Here is a 14,199-nt window from a genome sequence, read left to right as displayed (position 1 = left end):
CAGTGACGGAGAAGACAGGGTTATCTCCCTCCCCCACCTGCGGTCCCACCACCCTCAGCCCTGCTACCTTCTGCCTCTTTCCCGGCCGAGCACGTCAGGGGAGGGGCCCTGCGCTACCTGCTGGCCGGGCAGCCAGTCTCTGAGCATCCCCCCGGCCCACAGCTCTCGCATCTTGTGCACGTGTGCGCCTTTTATTCTGGCTCCCGGGTGGAGGCTGATGATGACAACTAGCAATGCGGAGACCTCACCCCAGCTGAAGTGGCCCCGTGCTGACCGTGCCTGGGGAGCTCACTTGGCTCTTCCTCCTGAGGAGGGGACAGGCACAGGGGGCCCCACCAGGTCCGGGGCCCACACCCGGGGCCCCTCTACCCCTCAGCGACAAGCTCGGGGTTCCGCGCTGAGAAACCACAGGGCTCGACGCAGGGAGGCAGCCCGAGCAGAGCACCCCAGAGCTGAAGCTGCGAGACCCCGCTCCTCTTGCCCTCCCCTCTCCCTGGGGAGCCTCCTGACCTCTTGCCTCGGGGAACCGTCCCCACCCTGCTTCTACCTGGGCGGGGCCACACCTTCTCAGCCTGGAAGGCCTTACCTGGAGAGGCGACGGTGCAGATGTCAGACTTGCTGAGGGTGCTTAAAAGGCCATTGGTGGCGTCCTCCACCTGCTCAGCCATCAGCACGTGCTGCTCCCTCGGCTCGCTGGCCAGCACGTGCAGCTCCTCCCACCTGTCCCCCGTCCCCAGCCCCCAGCAGAGAAGTTACGAGCAGCTGACTGCCCCACCCCCCTCCACCTTCTTGTCCACCCATCTCCTACACCAGGGGCTCCCTGTGGACAGCAGTATGACCGCACTGCTCCAAAGGCCACGTAGCTGCAACCTCACCCACCGGGGATGCAGGTTCTTTCTGTGGTTCACTTCTGGACCTTACCTGCATCCCCGGTGGGTGAGGTAAGGTCCAGAAGTGAACCGCAGAAAGGCCCCGAGGGCGTTCGAGCACGCGTGCCAGGATTCACAAACTTCTCCAAGGCAAGCCAAACCCGCGGAACCATCGGCTCTCATTTGAGACATGGTCTTAACAGACTTGGTTGTCTGGTGTTATCCCCCACAGCTAATGAGAAACATTTAACCAGAAAGGAAATGAGGGAAAGTGATTCTGGGTGATGGCAAGAGAAGAATGAGCAAGGGAAGCTAGCGGTAGAAAGAAAACACTGAAGGATGATAAACAGTGGACATAAGAACTCAAGGGTCAGCAACGTGAGGTTATGCAGAGGAAGGGGCCAGCACACGTCAGCAGCCAGGGGGCACTGCGGTTAGGGCCCAGCCCCAAAATGACATGTGGGATGAAGAAAGCATTAAATGATGTTGAGAAGCCTTTTTTTTCGATTTCTTTCTTTTTTTTTTTTTTTTTTTTTACTTTTTATTTTTTGAGACAGAGAGACAGAGACAGAGAGAGAGACAGAGTGCGAGCAGGGGAAGGGCAGAGACAGAGAGGGAGAAACAGAATCTGAAGCAGGCTCCAGGCTCTGAGCTGTCAGCACCGAATCCAATGCCGGGCTCGAACCCAGGAACCGTGAGACCGTGACCTGAGCCGAAGTCGGACGCTTAACTGACTGAGCCGCCCGGGTGCCCCGAGAAACCTTTTTAAGGAGACTGGGTAGTCAGGAATGTATTTAGAATCTTGCCCATCAAGAAATTCATCAAGACAGACCAAGGTCTGGCAGTATGACAACTTCATTTATCTCCCAAGTTCACTGGTATAAACCTCTCCATTCTCCTCTGGAGCCGTGTAAACTAGACATTCCGCCCAGTACCTCGGACAGCACCTGACACACACAAGGGGGCTTCCGAGTTGAGGGGTGCTCAAAGTGTAGGTATAGGCCCCCAAACCGTTTCACCCTCATCCAGAACCAGACGAGCATAGACACTGACAATAAACACCTAGAAGCTATTATACAGGAACCTGACAGTGTCATTTTACGCCTGCTGGATCAAGTAATAAACTTTTGGGCTTCTATTCTGTCTTTGCTTTTTATTTCACTTTGCAAGTAATTCTTTTTTTTTTTTTTTTTTTTGTCTTCCTCTGAAGTATATATCCATGATGGATTCAAAGCAAAACAAAACAGACTGGACCTCCACCACGGACAGTCTGAGAAGCACTGCTCCAGCTGGCAGCTGGAGAAGAAAGTCCCGGAACGGGCCACGTATCGCCACCACCTGGCAGGCAGCATCCTCACTGCCAAACCTTTGGGCAAGTGCGACGTGCAAGGTACTGGATTCGGCACCGTGCAGGAGGAGGGTGGGCAGCGGGCCAGGAAGCAACACCCTTGTCTCCTCTCTCATGCGTGAGGACACAAAAAGAGCCCCTGATGAGGCGGTGTGTGTTAAATACTCACTCACTGGCAATGACAACCACAACGGGATGCTGCTGGTGGCGGCCCGGCCCGGGATAGCCCCCCCCGCCCCCCAGTACTGCGCACGCTGGTCCTCGGTGGTCTTCCCTCGCTGCACCCACTCGCTAGGTGATCTTCAGGCTATAAATGCCGCCCTCGAGTTCAATCTCTGTCCGTCCTCTCTCCTGCGGCCCAGACTCCTACGTCCCGCCGCTGACTCAGCTTCTCTGCTCAGAGGTCCAATATGCACCCCAAACTTGATCTGAAAGAGGACTCCGCTCCCCTTGCTCCTCCCCAGCCCTCCCCACCTCAGTAAGTAGCCCCGCCTTTCGCTCTGGGGCTCAGGCCAAAATCCTGGGTTGTCCCACGCGCAGCTCACCAGCCACTCCACTGCCCTGCCTTCAGAACTACCCGAGTCCAACCATCCCTTAGCGAGGTCCCAGCACTTTCCCGCTATAAGCCACCACGATCTCTCTCTCTCTCTCTCCCTCCCTCCCTCTCTCTTTCTCTCTCTGGTGAGCGCTCCAACCAAAGGTCGCCTAACTAGATTCCCTGCCCTGCCCCACCCCTTCTCCTTGCACCTCAACCCCCCAGTCTCTTCTCTACCTGGCAGCCAGTGTGATCTTCTAAAACAGCTAGTCAACACGTGGCACTTCCCGGCTCAAAGCCACCGAACCTTCCCAGGCTACTCACAATACGCTCTGAAGGCTTTACTGTGACCCGCAGGTCTAGAGACCTGACTCCTACCTACCTCTTCTACCCCGTTTCTTGTAATTCACCCCTTGTTTGCTGGGTTCCACACACACCGCCAGGCTTTCTGTTCTATAGCACACTAAGCTGGCTCAGGCCGTCTGTGCTCGGCATCTGTCTTGCCTACTCTTTTCCCTGCTATTTGGAAGGCTTACTTGCTCCCCTCAAGTTTCTGCTCAAAAATCAACTCCTAACAGACCCTCCCCCTGCCCGATCTAAAACAGCTGGGTTCCCTGCGCCTCATCACTCTTGTTAACCTCCTACCACCTTCCTTTTCCTTCTCTGCGTTTTACTTCCACCCGAAATAGCATTACTTATTCATTCACTCACATGTTTATTGCCTAGTGCCTCTCCTAGAACGGAAGCTCCGTGAAGGCAGGCGCTTTGTACCGTCTCTGTATTCGGAGAACTTAGAATTCTAACACCTGTACTAAAACTAATAGAGGGGCTCCTGGGTGGCTCAGTCGGCTGAGTGTCCAACTCTTGATTTTGGCCCAAGTCACGGTCTCATAGTTCATGGGACTGAGCCCTGAGTCGGGCTCTGTGCTCTCGGTGTGAAGCCTGCTTGGGATTCCCTGGCTCCCTCTGCCCCTCCCCCACTGACTTGTGCATGCCTCTCTCATGCCCTCTCAAAATGAATACATACACTTAAAAAATAATAGAAAATGGGATTTCTGTGTACAGGCATGGTACCCAGACCAGAGAGTCCTTTCACTTAATACCCACAATAACGAGGGCCCACAAGGGCACCCCCAATTTTAGGGTTGACAGCGGGGAAGACCTGTGCTCCTCTCTTTTCCAGGAAAGCACATTCCAGTGTCTGAGGAGGGAGCGGCCCCTCAGAGACCCCCACTCTCCCGGCCTCAGGAGTGGGTCTGTGACTCAGGCTAAGGAGAACCCTTTCTTGGATTATTCCACTTGAAACCGGGAACATGAGTCTTCTCTCCCCAGGGTGGAGCTGGGCGCCACCTGCAGCCACAGTCCCGGGTTCCTTTGAGGACCAGGCTCAGAGAAGAGCAGAGGCGAGAGGAAAGAAAGAATCTTCATGGCGTTCAAGTCCCTGGCTCCCGCTCACCCCAAGGGACCCCTGACCCACCCAGTACAATCAGATGAGTCTGTGAATTTCCATTTCTGCCCGAGTCAACTGGGGTCAAGTTTCTGGCGCTTACAACCAAGGACTCAGACTCAGCTAAAGACAACGCACGCTCCCAGACTTGGAGCTCCGCGCGTTCTGGCACCACATACAAAGCGAGGAGGAGAGCGAGCCTGGAAGGACCAGAGTGGTCTGGCCAAATCCCCTCTCTTACTGTGTCTCCACAGTCTCCAGGGTGACCCAGAGCGACCGAGGCTCTTACCTGGGAAACCGGACCCCGACGGCAAATACGGTGACACCTCTTTCCTTGAGCTGCTTGGCTGGCGCGGCCACGTGCCCTTGGGATCTCCCGTCAGTGACGACGATGAGGATCTGGGGCACAGAGGCATTTCTGCCCCCAGGGAACCCTTTGCGCAGAAGGTATTTCAGAGCGAGGCCTGTCTCTGTGCGCCCTCCTCTGGGTGCACACAGGAGGAGGAGACAAAGACGACAGTCAGTCATCCGCCTGCGTGAATTGGGAATGACGACCTGAAACAACGGGCTCCTCCATGCTTAGTGACAGCCGCTTTCTCCCAGCAGTGGCTCAGAGTGACAAGTCCAGCATGGGACGTGCACCTTCTCACCATCCGAACCACAACGAAGAGTAGTAATTAACTCTTCCTGTGGACGGAAGTTTCACCCTGGACGTCTCTGCCGTATTACGCAATAATGTCATTCTTTGTGTAGGTTTTTGGACTCTCTTCCCGTACCCCTCTGCCTCCAGTGACAGCTCAGGGGCTGATGACCTTCACTGTCTGTGTGTCTAACACCCACCTCCCACCTCTCCCCATCTGTATCATTCTTTTCTTGTTACGGTTCAGCATCCCGTTGGGGTGGGCAAGCAGATAACCGAGCTTCGGAAAATCGTGTGACTCTCTAACCGTGAAGGACGGGTCTTTGATCCAAGGGTCTGATGATGGTAGGGTCTGTGATCAGGCCTTCCTGGCTCACTTCCAGTCCAGGGTTAGGTGCCGGAAGGCTGAACTGTGGGACTGCTTCCAGATCGGGGGACGTTACGGTGGTCCCATCTCGTCACAGCCTAGTTACAGAGACTGTCTGCTGAGCTTGGAATCCCAGCACAGAATCTCTATTAAATCCTACAATAGGAGGCTCATGCAAGCGTCCTCAGAGGGAGGGCTGTCAGCCTTCAGAGTCAAACAGGCAGACAACGATTCCCTGTAATGGGTCTTAGGCCAAACCTTTCAGTGGGTGGCAACACATCGGACATGAGCCACAATGTCGAGCCTGATGGAATCACCACGGTTATTAACCGCACACACAGAGAAAGCCCTGTAGATTTGGGGGGGCACATTTATTCTTACGTTACAGTGTCAATTAAGGCAACCATGCCTGTCTCTCAGAGGGCCCTACAGCGAGTCTTCTAAGGTGCAAACACCCAACTGGCAAGAGGCTCGGGCACTCTGTGTGTGTGTGCCCACGTATCTGCGTGGGCGAATGCGTACACGCTTCTTTAACTCGCCACTCAAAACAGTCACTTCTCATGCAAGCCTGACGTGGCCCTCCTGCCCAAGCATCTCTCCTGGTTTGCTCTCCTCCAAGCAGCTACTCAGAGATCCGGGCTCCTTTCCTTTTGTGCTCCCCTTCCTCTCTGTCCTCAAGGACCTCTCCACTCAGCAGAGAGGTGCGGGAAGAGCAAGGAGGAGTGTGCTCGGAAGGATTTATGGACCAGGCCCAGAATATTCTTCACTTTTACTGCTTTCTGTCCTAAGAGAGCTCTTGAAGGGCAGTTCTATGAGGCTCCATTAAGTTAACGAATGTCAACAAGACTGCATAACTCCTAGAATTAAGACTCCTGGTCTTCCATAATCAGCATCTGCATCAATTAAAAAGCTACTGTTTTCAGCCCACTGGTGTTTCTTATGGGCACTCTAAGTGGAAGAAAATGAGAGTGAGACCAGGAAGCATAACATGATCCCATGCCCCAAGAACTGTCGGTCTAGCTGAAGAAACAGGACCTATAAGCAATAACAATTGCCAACGAAAGGATGACAATAGCAAGAGTTCTGAGGAGGGGTTCATCGTGGGGAGGAGCTGTCAGGGACAGGCTTCAGCAAGGCAAGCATCTGATGGGGTCTTGGTGAGTCAGTGGATTAGGAAAAGAAGAGACCACTCCAATCAGGGGAAGAAGTGTAAGCAAAGGCACTGGGGAACACCGCCAGCCATGTCCTGGGCTGGTGAGCAGAGCCTGGCTTGGGCAAGGGGCTTATCCAAAGGGAGCAGAACATCAATGAACACCGAGTGCCCCCCCCACTCTTCTCACACTGTGCTGGGTCACATATCAGATACTGAAGATAACCAAGAGGATTTTGATTTCTGAGAAGACTCCCACCTTTGCCAAAGCTCTTCCGTCTACAAAGAGCCATCCTCTAAGGCTCCTAGGAGGGCAAATGGCTTCCCATTCCTAAAGGATGATATTAATACAGAGTTTTCACTTCATGCCAATACTTCCCCTACCCGTTACTAAAAGTAATCCCTACAACGATGATAAAAGGTGCTAATATTATCCTCATTTATTAGATGGAGAAACTCCAGCCCAGAGAATAGTAATACTAAATGCTAAGATTTCCAGAGCACCTATCTGCCAAGCACCACTGTCTGTGTGTGTGTGTGTGTGTGTGTGTGTGTGTGTGTGTGTGTGTGTGTGTAAAGGTACTAAGCTCAAATAATTCTCACCACAGCTGAGATAGGGGAGTTCAGGGAAAGGCCCTATCTAAGGTCACACAGCTCAGGAATAGTGGAGGCAGGACCTGAACTCTGGACCCTCCACTTCCAGAGGCCAAGTTCTTAGCCAAAACGTTATACAGCCATCCAAGTCACCTGCCTCTCAACCAGCTAGTGGGGGGTCAGAACTGGAGTTTAAACCCAGTCAGGCTGATTCCAAAGCCAATGGTCTTCCTTCTCCAGGGGTTGGCAGATTACAGCCTGTAATTTTTTGTAGATAAAGTTATAGTGGGAAACAGCCATGCCCATTCGTTTATGTACTATCTATGCAAAGACCCTATGGCCAGCAAAGCTTGGCCTCTATAGATCTTCACTGAAAAAGTCTGCTGATCCCTGCAGTACACCGTTCTACCTAAATGGTCACAATACTCTTCTGCTCACCAAAAGCCAAGGTGTCCCACTGACCATGAAACTCCCTGGGCTTTCATGCCCCTGGCAGTGTGCCCATGGCTGTGGTTAGAGATAAATCAAATGTCCAAGACGTGGGAGTCTGGGATCCCAACTCCACTGGCCTGTGGGGTGTCTGTCCTTCCTGTCCCTCAACACACAAATGCCTGTGCTGTCTGTCCTCTCCACTTTTGCTCCCTAACCCACTTTTCCCACTGGAATACTCTACCAGTCAGGTGAGATTCCCAAAGACTTCTGGACTCTGGGAAATGAGGAAAAACCCCCCCACCTCCATGTTCCTCACTCTGTGGAGCATTTCTATCTGAGAGTCTGTCCTGAGCTCAGGGTCTGGCTCTAGACAAGGGAGGTCGGAGGCCAGAGTCTCACCAAGATTCTTCTAATTTCTCTCAGACAGGACTAACCCAGGTTGCAAGTGAAGGTTCGCAGACTGACTACGGTCTTAGGGGAGCCGTGACTGCAATGCTTGGGCTTTTTTTGGTGGGGGCGGGTCTGGAATCTAAACATTTGGCCATTGGAACACTCAAGTGGATAAGGAACGTGGGCTCCAGAGTCGGTGGGGCTCAAATATTAGTCCTGAAATTTATTAGCCAAGAAAACTGGAAAAGGTAATGAGACTCACTTTCCTTCCTTGTTAAAGTAGGGGAAGTAACAGTATTAGTAAATGCTACACCCAGTGCCTCCTAGGAGCCAGTGAGCACCCCATCAGTGGTAGTTACCATGATTAACTAGCAGTCTGTTCCAAGAGGTTTTTCTTTTGAGTTAGTCTCAAATTCCAATGAGCATAAAAATCCCTTGGGAGGTGGGAAAATGGAGATTCTCAGATCCCATCATCCAGAGACTCCAAACTGGCGGGTGTGCGACCAGGCTGAGAATCTGCATTTCAAGCCAGCCTCCCCTGCCCCAGTGATTCTGAAGCAGGTAGCCCACGAAACAGATTCTGAAAAGTAATTTATCAGAAAACTCACTGTAGGGGCACCTGGGGGGCTCAGCAGGTTAAGCGCCCAACTCTTGATTTTTGGCTCAGGTCACGGTCCCACGGTTCGAGGGATCAAGCCCCACGCCAGGCTCTGAGCTGACAGCATGGAGCCTGCTTGGGATTCTCTCTCCCTCTCTCTGCCCCTCCTCCTCTTGCACGCACACACGCTCTTGCTCAAAATAAATAAATAAACATTAAAAAAAAGACTCACTGTAGGTAGAGGGATGTTGATTACAGAGGTTTCTTTCTTTTTTTTAAACCAATAGACAAAAACCTTGGAATCAATGTAAATGTGTCCCTTTAAAGGAGTGATTTAATATACTATGATAGTTCGATTCATTGAGTTATCATAGAGCCATTAGAAAGGATCCACATGAAAAATAACGCAGCTTTATGCAAAACTGCGCACCAAGTAAGTTAAAAAAGAGCAAAATGCTTCGTAATTACAACTATTCTAAAAGCGATGTTGAAATGTTAATGTGGTTTGAAAGATGCCACAGCTAGCATTGTGCTAAGGTACAGTGAGCGGTGAGTGCTATTTCTGGAGAGCTATCTAAATACAGTAAAACTCTGATAAAGCTACAGATGGGGTCCAAAGCAATCAGAAAACCCAAGAGTCGCGTGACCGTGAGATTAATGAAATGACCGCGGGAGCCTGCACAGCCAGCTGGCCAGGAGCTCTGCGCATTTGGAACAGATTTTGCTGGCCATGCTTCATCTGATTTTATGTTATCATGGGGTGCAAAACTGGAAGGTTCTTAACTGTGTCGTTTTTTTAAACTTCTTAATGCAAAGTGGCAGCAAGGGCAGTTCCCCGGCCACCTCAAAACACACTTTCAGGGGATCGATCGCCTTGGTCTGAAAAGGCAAGCATTTGGAGTTCTGGGTAGAGCTGTCCCAATCAGCCCAGCACTTAAAATTTCACTGCAGAAAAAGGGTAGAGAGCCCTCGGGAGGTTATCACTCCCACTCGGGCCAACATTCCTCTGTACTGATTAATAATAACGTCTTAACGTTTAGCGTCCTCAGTGACCCTGCAACTGCGGCCAAAAAATTACTTAGTGCCTCCTTGCCTTGTTTGCCGCCTCTTGTAGTCATCCTAGGACACACGATGCTAACCATACACGGCTAAGATCAGACACATAAAGAGGCCTCTTTCTCCACCCACAGTGTCCTCATCTGGCATATCCTTACAGAGTCTCTGGACTTCCTACATTGTGACTAATACTCCCAAGCCCTTAGTTATGACTTCCAACACAGCTGAGGAGAGGCTCAACAAACACTTTGGGGGGTGGGGAGGGGAGGGTGGAAAGAGGTGGAGAAGGACAGCTGGGCGGTGGCGGGGGGGCGGGGGGGAGTTGCCTACTGGACAAGTAGCAGGACTCTGCGGTCCTGGCCAAGTCCCCTGCTCCTTCTCAGCCTCAGTGGTCTCCTCCGTAAAATGAGGGGTTGAAATAGATACTAGATGATCCCCAGGGTGCCTTTTTGAACCAGTATGCTGCAATTTGCTCAGTGTTTTCAGAACAGAGTGGGACCAAATCGTCAAGGCAGAGTTACCCAAACAATTGCTGACATACAGTCCTGAACTGAAACCAAGAGGCCAGTTTCTCTTCTGCAAACGTTAGCATGCATCTAATGGGTACAAAGATGTTTTGGGAATAAAATGTTTTATCAATAATGATATGGTAATTTTATGGTATATGAATTCTTATACCATATAATTCTCCCTTTTAAAATATTTTTTAAGTTTATCTATTTATTTTGAGAGAGAGAGAGCAGGGGTGAGTTGGTGGGGGGTTGGCGTAGAGAGGGAGGGAGGGAGAGAGAATCCCAAGCAGGTTCTGTACTGTCAGTGTGGAGCCCAATGTAGGGCTCAAACTCACTAAACTGCAAGATCATGACCTGAGCTGAAATCGAGAGTCAGATGCGTAAGAGTCAGTCAACTGAGCCACCAACCCAGGCTCCCCCAAAATCACCCTTTTATTTTTTTTTAATTTAAGAAAAAAACATTTAATGTTTATTTTTGAGAGAGAGAGAGAGAGAGAGAGAGAGAGAGAGAGAGAGAGAGAGAGAGAAAGGGACAAACAGAGCATGAGTGAGGGAAGGGCAGAAAGAAAGGGAAACATAGAATCCGAAGCAGGCTCCAGGCTCTGAGCTGCCAGCACAGAGCCAGATGCGGGGCTTGAACCCGCGACCCATGGGATCATGACCCGAAGTTGGATGCTTAACTGAGCCAACAAGGCGCCCCCAAAATCACCCTTTTAAAGTAAAATCACCCTGGTGTTCAGGATAGTCACAGAATTGTGCAACCATCCCCACTAAGCTCGAAACATTTCATCGCCCCCAAAAGAAGCCCTACACCCATTAGGAGTCCCTCCCTCTTCCCTCTGCCCACAGCCCCCGGCAGGGACTGATCTGTTTTTTGTCTCCACAGATTTGCCTATTCCAGACAGTTGACATACATGGAGGAATCCTGCAACACGTGGCCTTCTGGGTCTGGCTCATCACGTTTTCAAGGTTCATCCATGTTGTAGCATGAATCACATCGTCCTTCCTTTTCACGACTGAAAAGGAATGATCTTCCATGGTTCGGATATACCGCCTTTGGTTCAGCTATTCATTCACTGGGCTTTTGTGTTGCTTCCATCTCGGGGCTGCTACAAATAATGCCGCTATGAACATCAGTGTCCACGTGTTTCCGGAGGCATACATCTTCAATTCTGTCCGAGTCACTGGGTCACGCGGGAAACCCGTGTTTAGCTGCCAGATTAGTCCCAAAGGCGCTGCACCATTTCACAATCCCACCAGCAGCGCATGAGGGGTCCAGTTTCTTCGTGCCCCTGCCGACACTTGCTACTGGGTGTCGTCTATTTTAGCCTTCCTGGTGGATGTAAAGTGGCAGCTCATTACGGTTCTGATTTGCATTTCCTTAATGACTAATGACACTGAGCATCTTTCCAAGTGTTTGAGGGCCATTTATACCTCTTCTCTGGAGAGATGTCTATTTACAAGGTTTCTTGCTGGGGTGATGAAAACGTTCTAAAATTATAGTAATAGTGGCCTAACTCTGGAAAATACACTCGAAGTCACTGAATTGTACACGCTGAATGTGTGAACTTCATGGCATTTAAATTACATGTCAATAAAGGCGGGTTTTTTTTGTTTTTTTGGTTTTTTTTTTAAACTTAGTGTGTAGAATAAGCACATGGCAGGGGGTGTCTGGGTGGCTCAGTCGGTTAAGCATCTGACTCTTGATTTCAGCTCAGGTCATGATCTCACAGTCATGAGACAGAGCCCTGCATCAGTCTCCCAGCTGGGCATGGAGCCTGCTTAAGCTTCTCTCTCCCTCTCTCTCTGCCCCTCCCCTGCTTGCACACTTGTTCTCTCAAAAAGAGAGGGGGGGGGCACCTGAGTGGCTCAGTTAAGCGTCAGACTCTTGATTTCAGATCGGATCATGATCTCACAGTTGTGAGTTCAAACCCCTCATTGGGCTCTGTGCTGACAGTGTGGAGCCTGCTTAGAATATATATTCTCTCTCTCTCTCTCTCTCTCTCTATATATATATATATATATATATATATATACACACACACACACACATATATACATACACATATATACATATATAGATGTGTATATATATATGTATGTATATACATATATATAACATGTATATATATATATATACCTGTATATATAACACGTATATATATATTCCTCCCCTGCTCGTGCTCACTCTCTCTCAAAATAAATTTAAAAAATAAAAACAAAACAAAACAATCATCATCATCACAGGGCAGTGGGAGAGACCTTTCAAAAGTGCAAATCCTTAGTATCTAGTATCTACGTGCCCTAAGCCCACAGAGGGATTCAGCAGGTCTGGGAGGGAACTGAGGCACCAGCATTGACGACACACTCCTTACAGGCAACTCTGACCCAGGCCTTCTGACCAAAGAGCTCACTTTGACAAGTGCTGCTCTGGGCGTCTGGGCCTCAGACATGGGAGTGAGAGGCTGCGACTGTCCTCTCTAGGAAACCATTCTCGGAGGCCTCAAGGGTGGACGGTCCGAGGGAACGAGGCAAGGCCAGCGCACACTACCGTCGTGTTTAACAAACACTTCAAGGTGCTCGCCTTCCCTCTGTGCCTTCTTGTACCTGACTTGCCTCTCATTCTGGTCGGGGTATCCCTGGACCGGGACAAACAGCCTGAGAAGAAGTCACCGAGGGTGCCTGGGGGCCGTAGGGCCCCCAGAGGTCCTGCTGTGCCCAGCGGGCGGGACACGGGCTCCTGGAGGGCACTGGAGGCACGGAGGCCTGTGACTGGGAAAGACTGCAGAGTCCGGGGCCCTCCCTGGCAACCGGAGTTGGTGGCTGTCAGCGGCTAGGACCAAGGACCCCGGCAGGACTTCAGTGGACACCCACTCAAGGGGCAGCAGACAACAGAGAGCAGAGTGGCAAGCGGTAAGCGGCAAGTAAAGGTGCTCTTCTGTGTTTGTACACGTGTGGGTGCGTGCACTTGCACGTGTATATAACACACGTATACAGATGCACGTGTGTATATAATACACGGACGTTTAAAATACTGATACACAGTATACGTGTGTATTTACATATACCTATATGCGTATACACACACGTCAGCTGACTCGTGATGTGAGTAAAGCTGTGACCCTACCACATACATTTATAGGGTGTATATGAGCAAACAGCTGTTCATCCTTTCTAAAGCATTCTTAGTAACTGGGGGACACTTACTCTTTCTAGAAGACAAAAACGAGGCTCCGAGACGTGTGGGGAGCCATCCCGGCTGCAGGGACAGAACTGGGAGAAAGACCCAGGGTTCTTCCCCCACCCCCCCAACCCCAACCCCTCACGCTCCTGAGCCACCTCAACCTTCACTAGCCCTCTCTGTCCCAGGTAACGGACAACTCCACGCTACGGCGGCAAAGATACCGTAAGTCGGCGTGAGCTCCCACTGGAGACGCGGTTATGTAACAGGAGGAGCGGTCTTGAGAAGAAGGGAATTCTCACTACCCACCGGACGCAGCTGGGGTTCCGGAAGCCAGACCGCAGCCCTCTCTCGGGCCAATCACGCCCTTCAAGGGAGCGATCTTGAGAGCAGTCGGCTCCATCCGAAGCACGGCGGTGTCGGATCATACGTACTTGAAAACCACGCTCTTCATGTTTGCCTTCACTTCCTGTGGGGACGAAAACGAATCCAAGGGGAATTCCAGACGAGGGACGGAACCGAACTGCAGTGCTCCCACTCTGACCTGCAGTAGGAGACAGAGGGCCCGGGGGGAGGGTGCTGAGAGCGAGGTCAAGTCACAAACATTCCTAAGGGAAACGAAGGGACGAGAAAGGTTAACGACCCTGCCTCCTGCCCACGCAACAAATACCAGAGCCGGGGCTCCCTCCAGTGTCCCTCAGAGAAAGGCCCAAAGACCAGGAGGGGGGCCTGGAGAAAAACAAGCGCCTGTGCGCGGCACTGACAACCACAAACAGCACCTTCTCGCCCCACATCCTGGCCAGCCCTCCCGGCTGGGCTGCGAGCACCTTGAGGGTAGGGTCTCTGGTCACACTTCCAATGGCCTCCCAGGTACCGTTTTATTTTTTTTATTTTTTATTTTTTTTAATTTTTTTTTAACGTTTATTTATTTTTGAGACCGAGAGAGACAGAGCATGAATGGGGGAGGGTCAGAGAGAGAGGGAGACACAGACTCTGAAACAGGCTCCAGGCTCTGAGCTGTCAGCACAGAGCCCGACGCGGGGCTCAAACTCATGGACCGCGAGATCATGACCTGAGTCG

The 14,199-nt window shown here is 51.2% G+C and overlaps 1 protein-coding gene across 3 annotated transcripts in view; it reads right to left on the bottom strand.

The window, feature by feature from the left end:
• The window catches only part of VWA2 (von Willebrand factor A domain containing 2), a 55,482-nt gene that overhangs the window by 16,206 nt on the left and 25,077 nt on the right, over positions 1-14,199 (bottom strand). For all 3 annotated transcript variants that reach the window (XR_006194397.1, XM_042908041.1, XM_042908042.1), the window contains 3 exons: positions 13,554-13,663; positions 4,489-4,683; positions 587-720 (listed from right to left, as the gene is read on the bottom strand). Coding sequence is in view for 2 of the 3 variants with exons in the window: in XM_042908041.1 (XP_042763975.1) it covers positions 587-720; positions 4,489-4,683; positions 13,554-13,663 (439 nt within the window). In the remaining variant the exon portion in view is untranslated. The remainder of the gene's footprint in view (positions 1-586; positions 721-4,488; positions 4,684-13,553; positions 13,664-14,199) is intronic.

This window comes from Panthera leo, chromosome D2 (assembly GCF_018350215.1).
Source record: "Panthera leo isolate Ple1 chromosome D2, P.leo_Ple1_pat1.1, whole genome shotgun sequence".
Taxonomy (NCBI): domain Eukaryota; kingdom Metazoa; phylum Chordata; class Mammalia; order Carnivora; family Felidae; genus Panthera; species Panthera leo.
The sequence above is the reverse complement of the archived record's forward strand: the minus strand, read 5'-3'. Positions and strand labels throughout refer to the sequence as shown.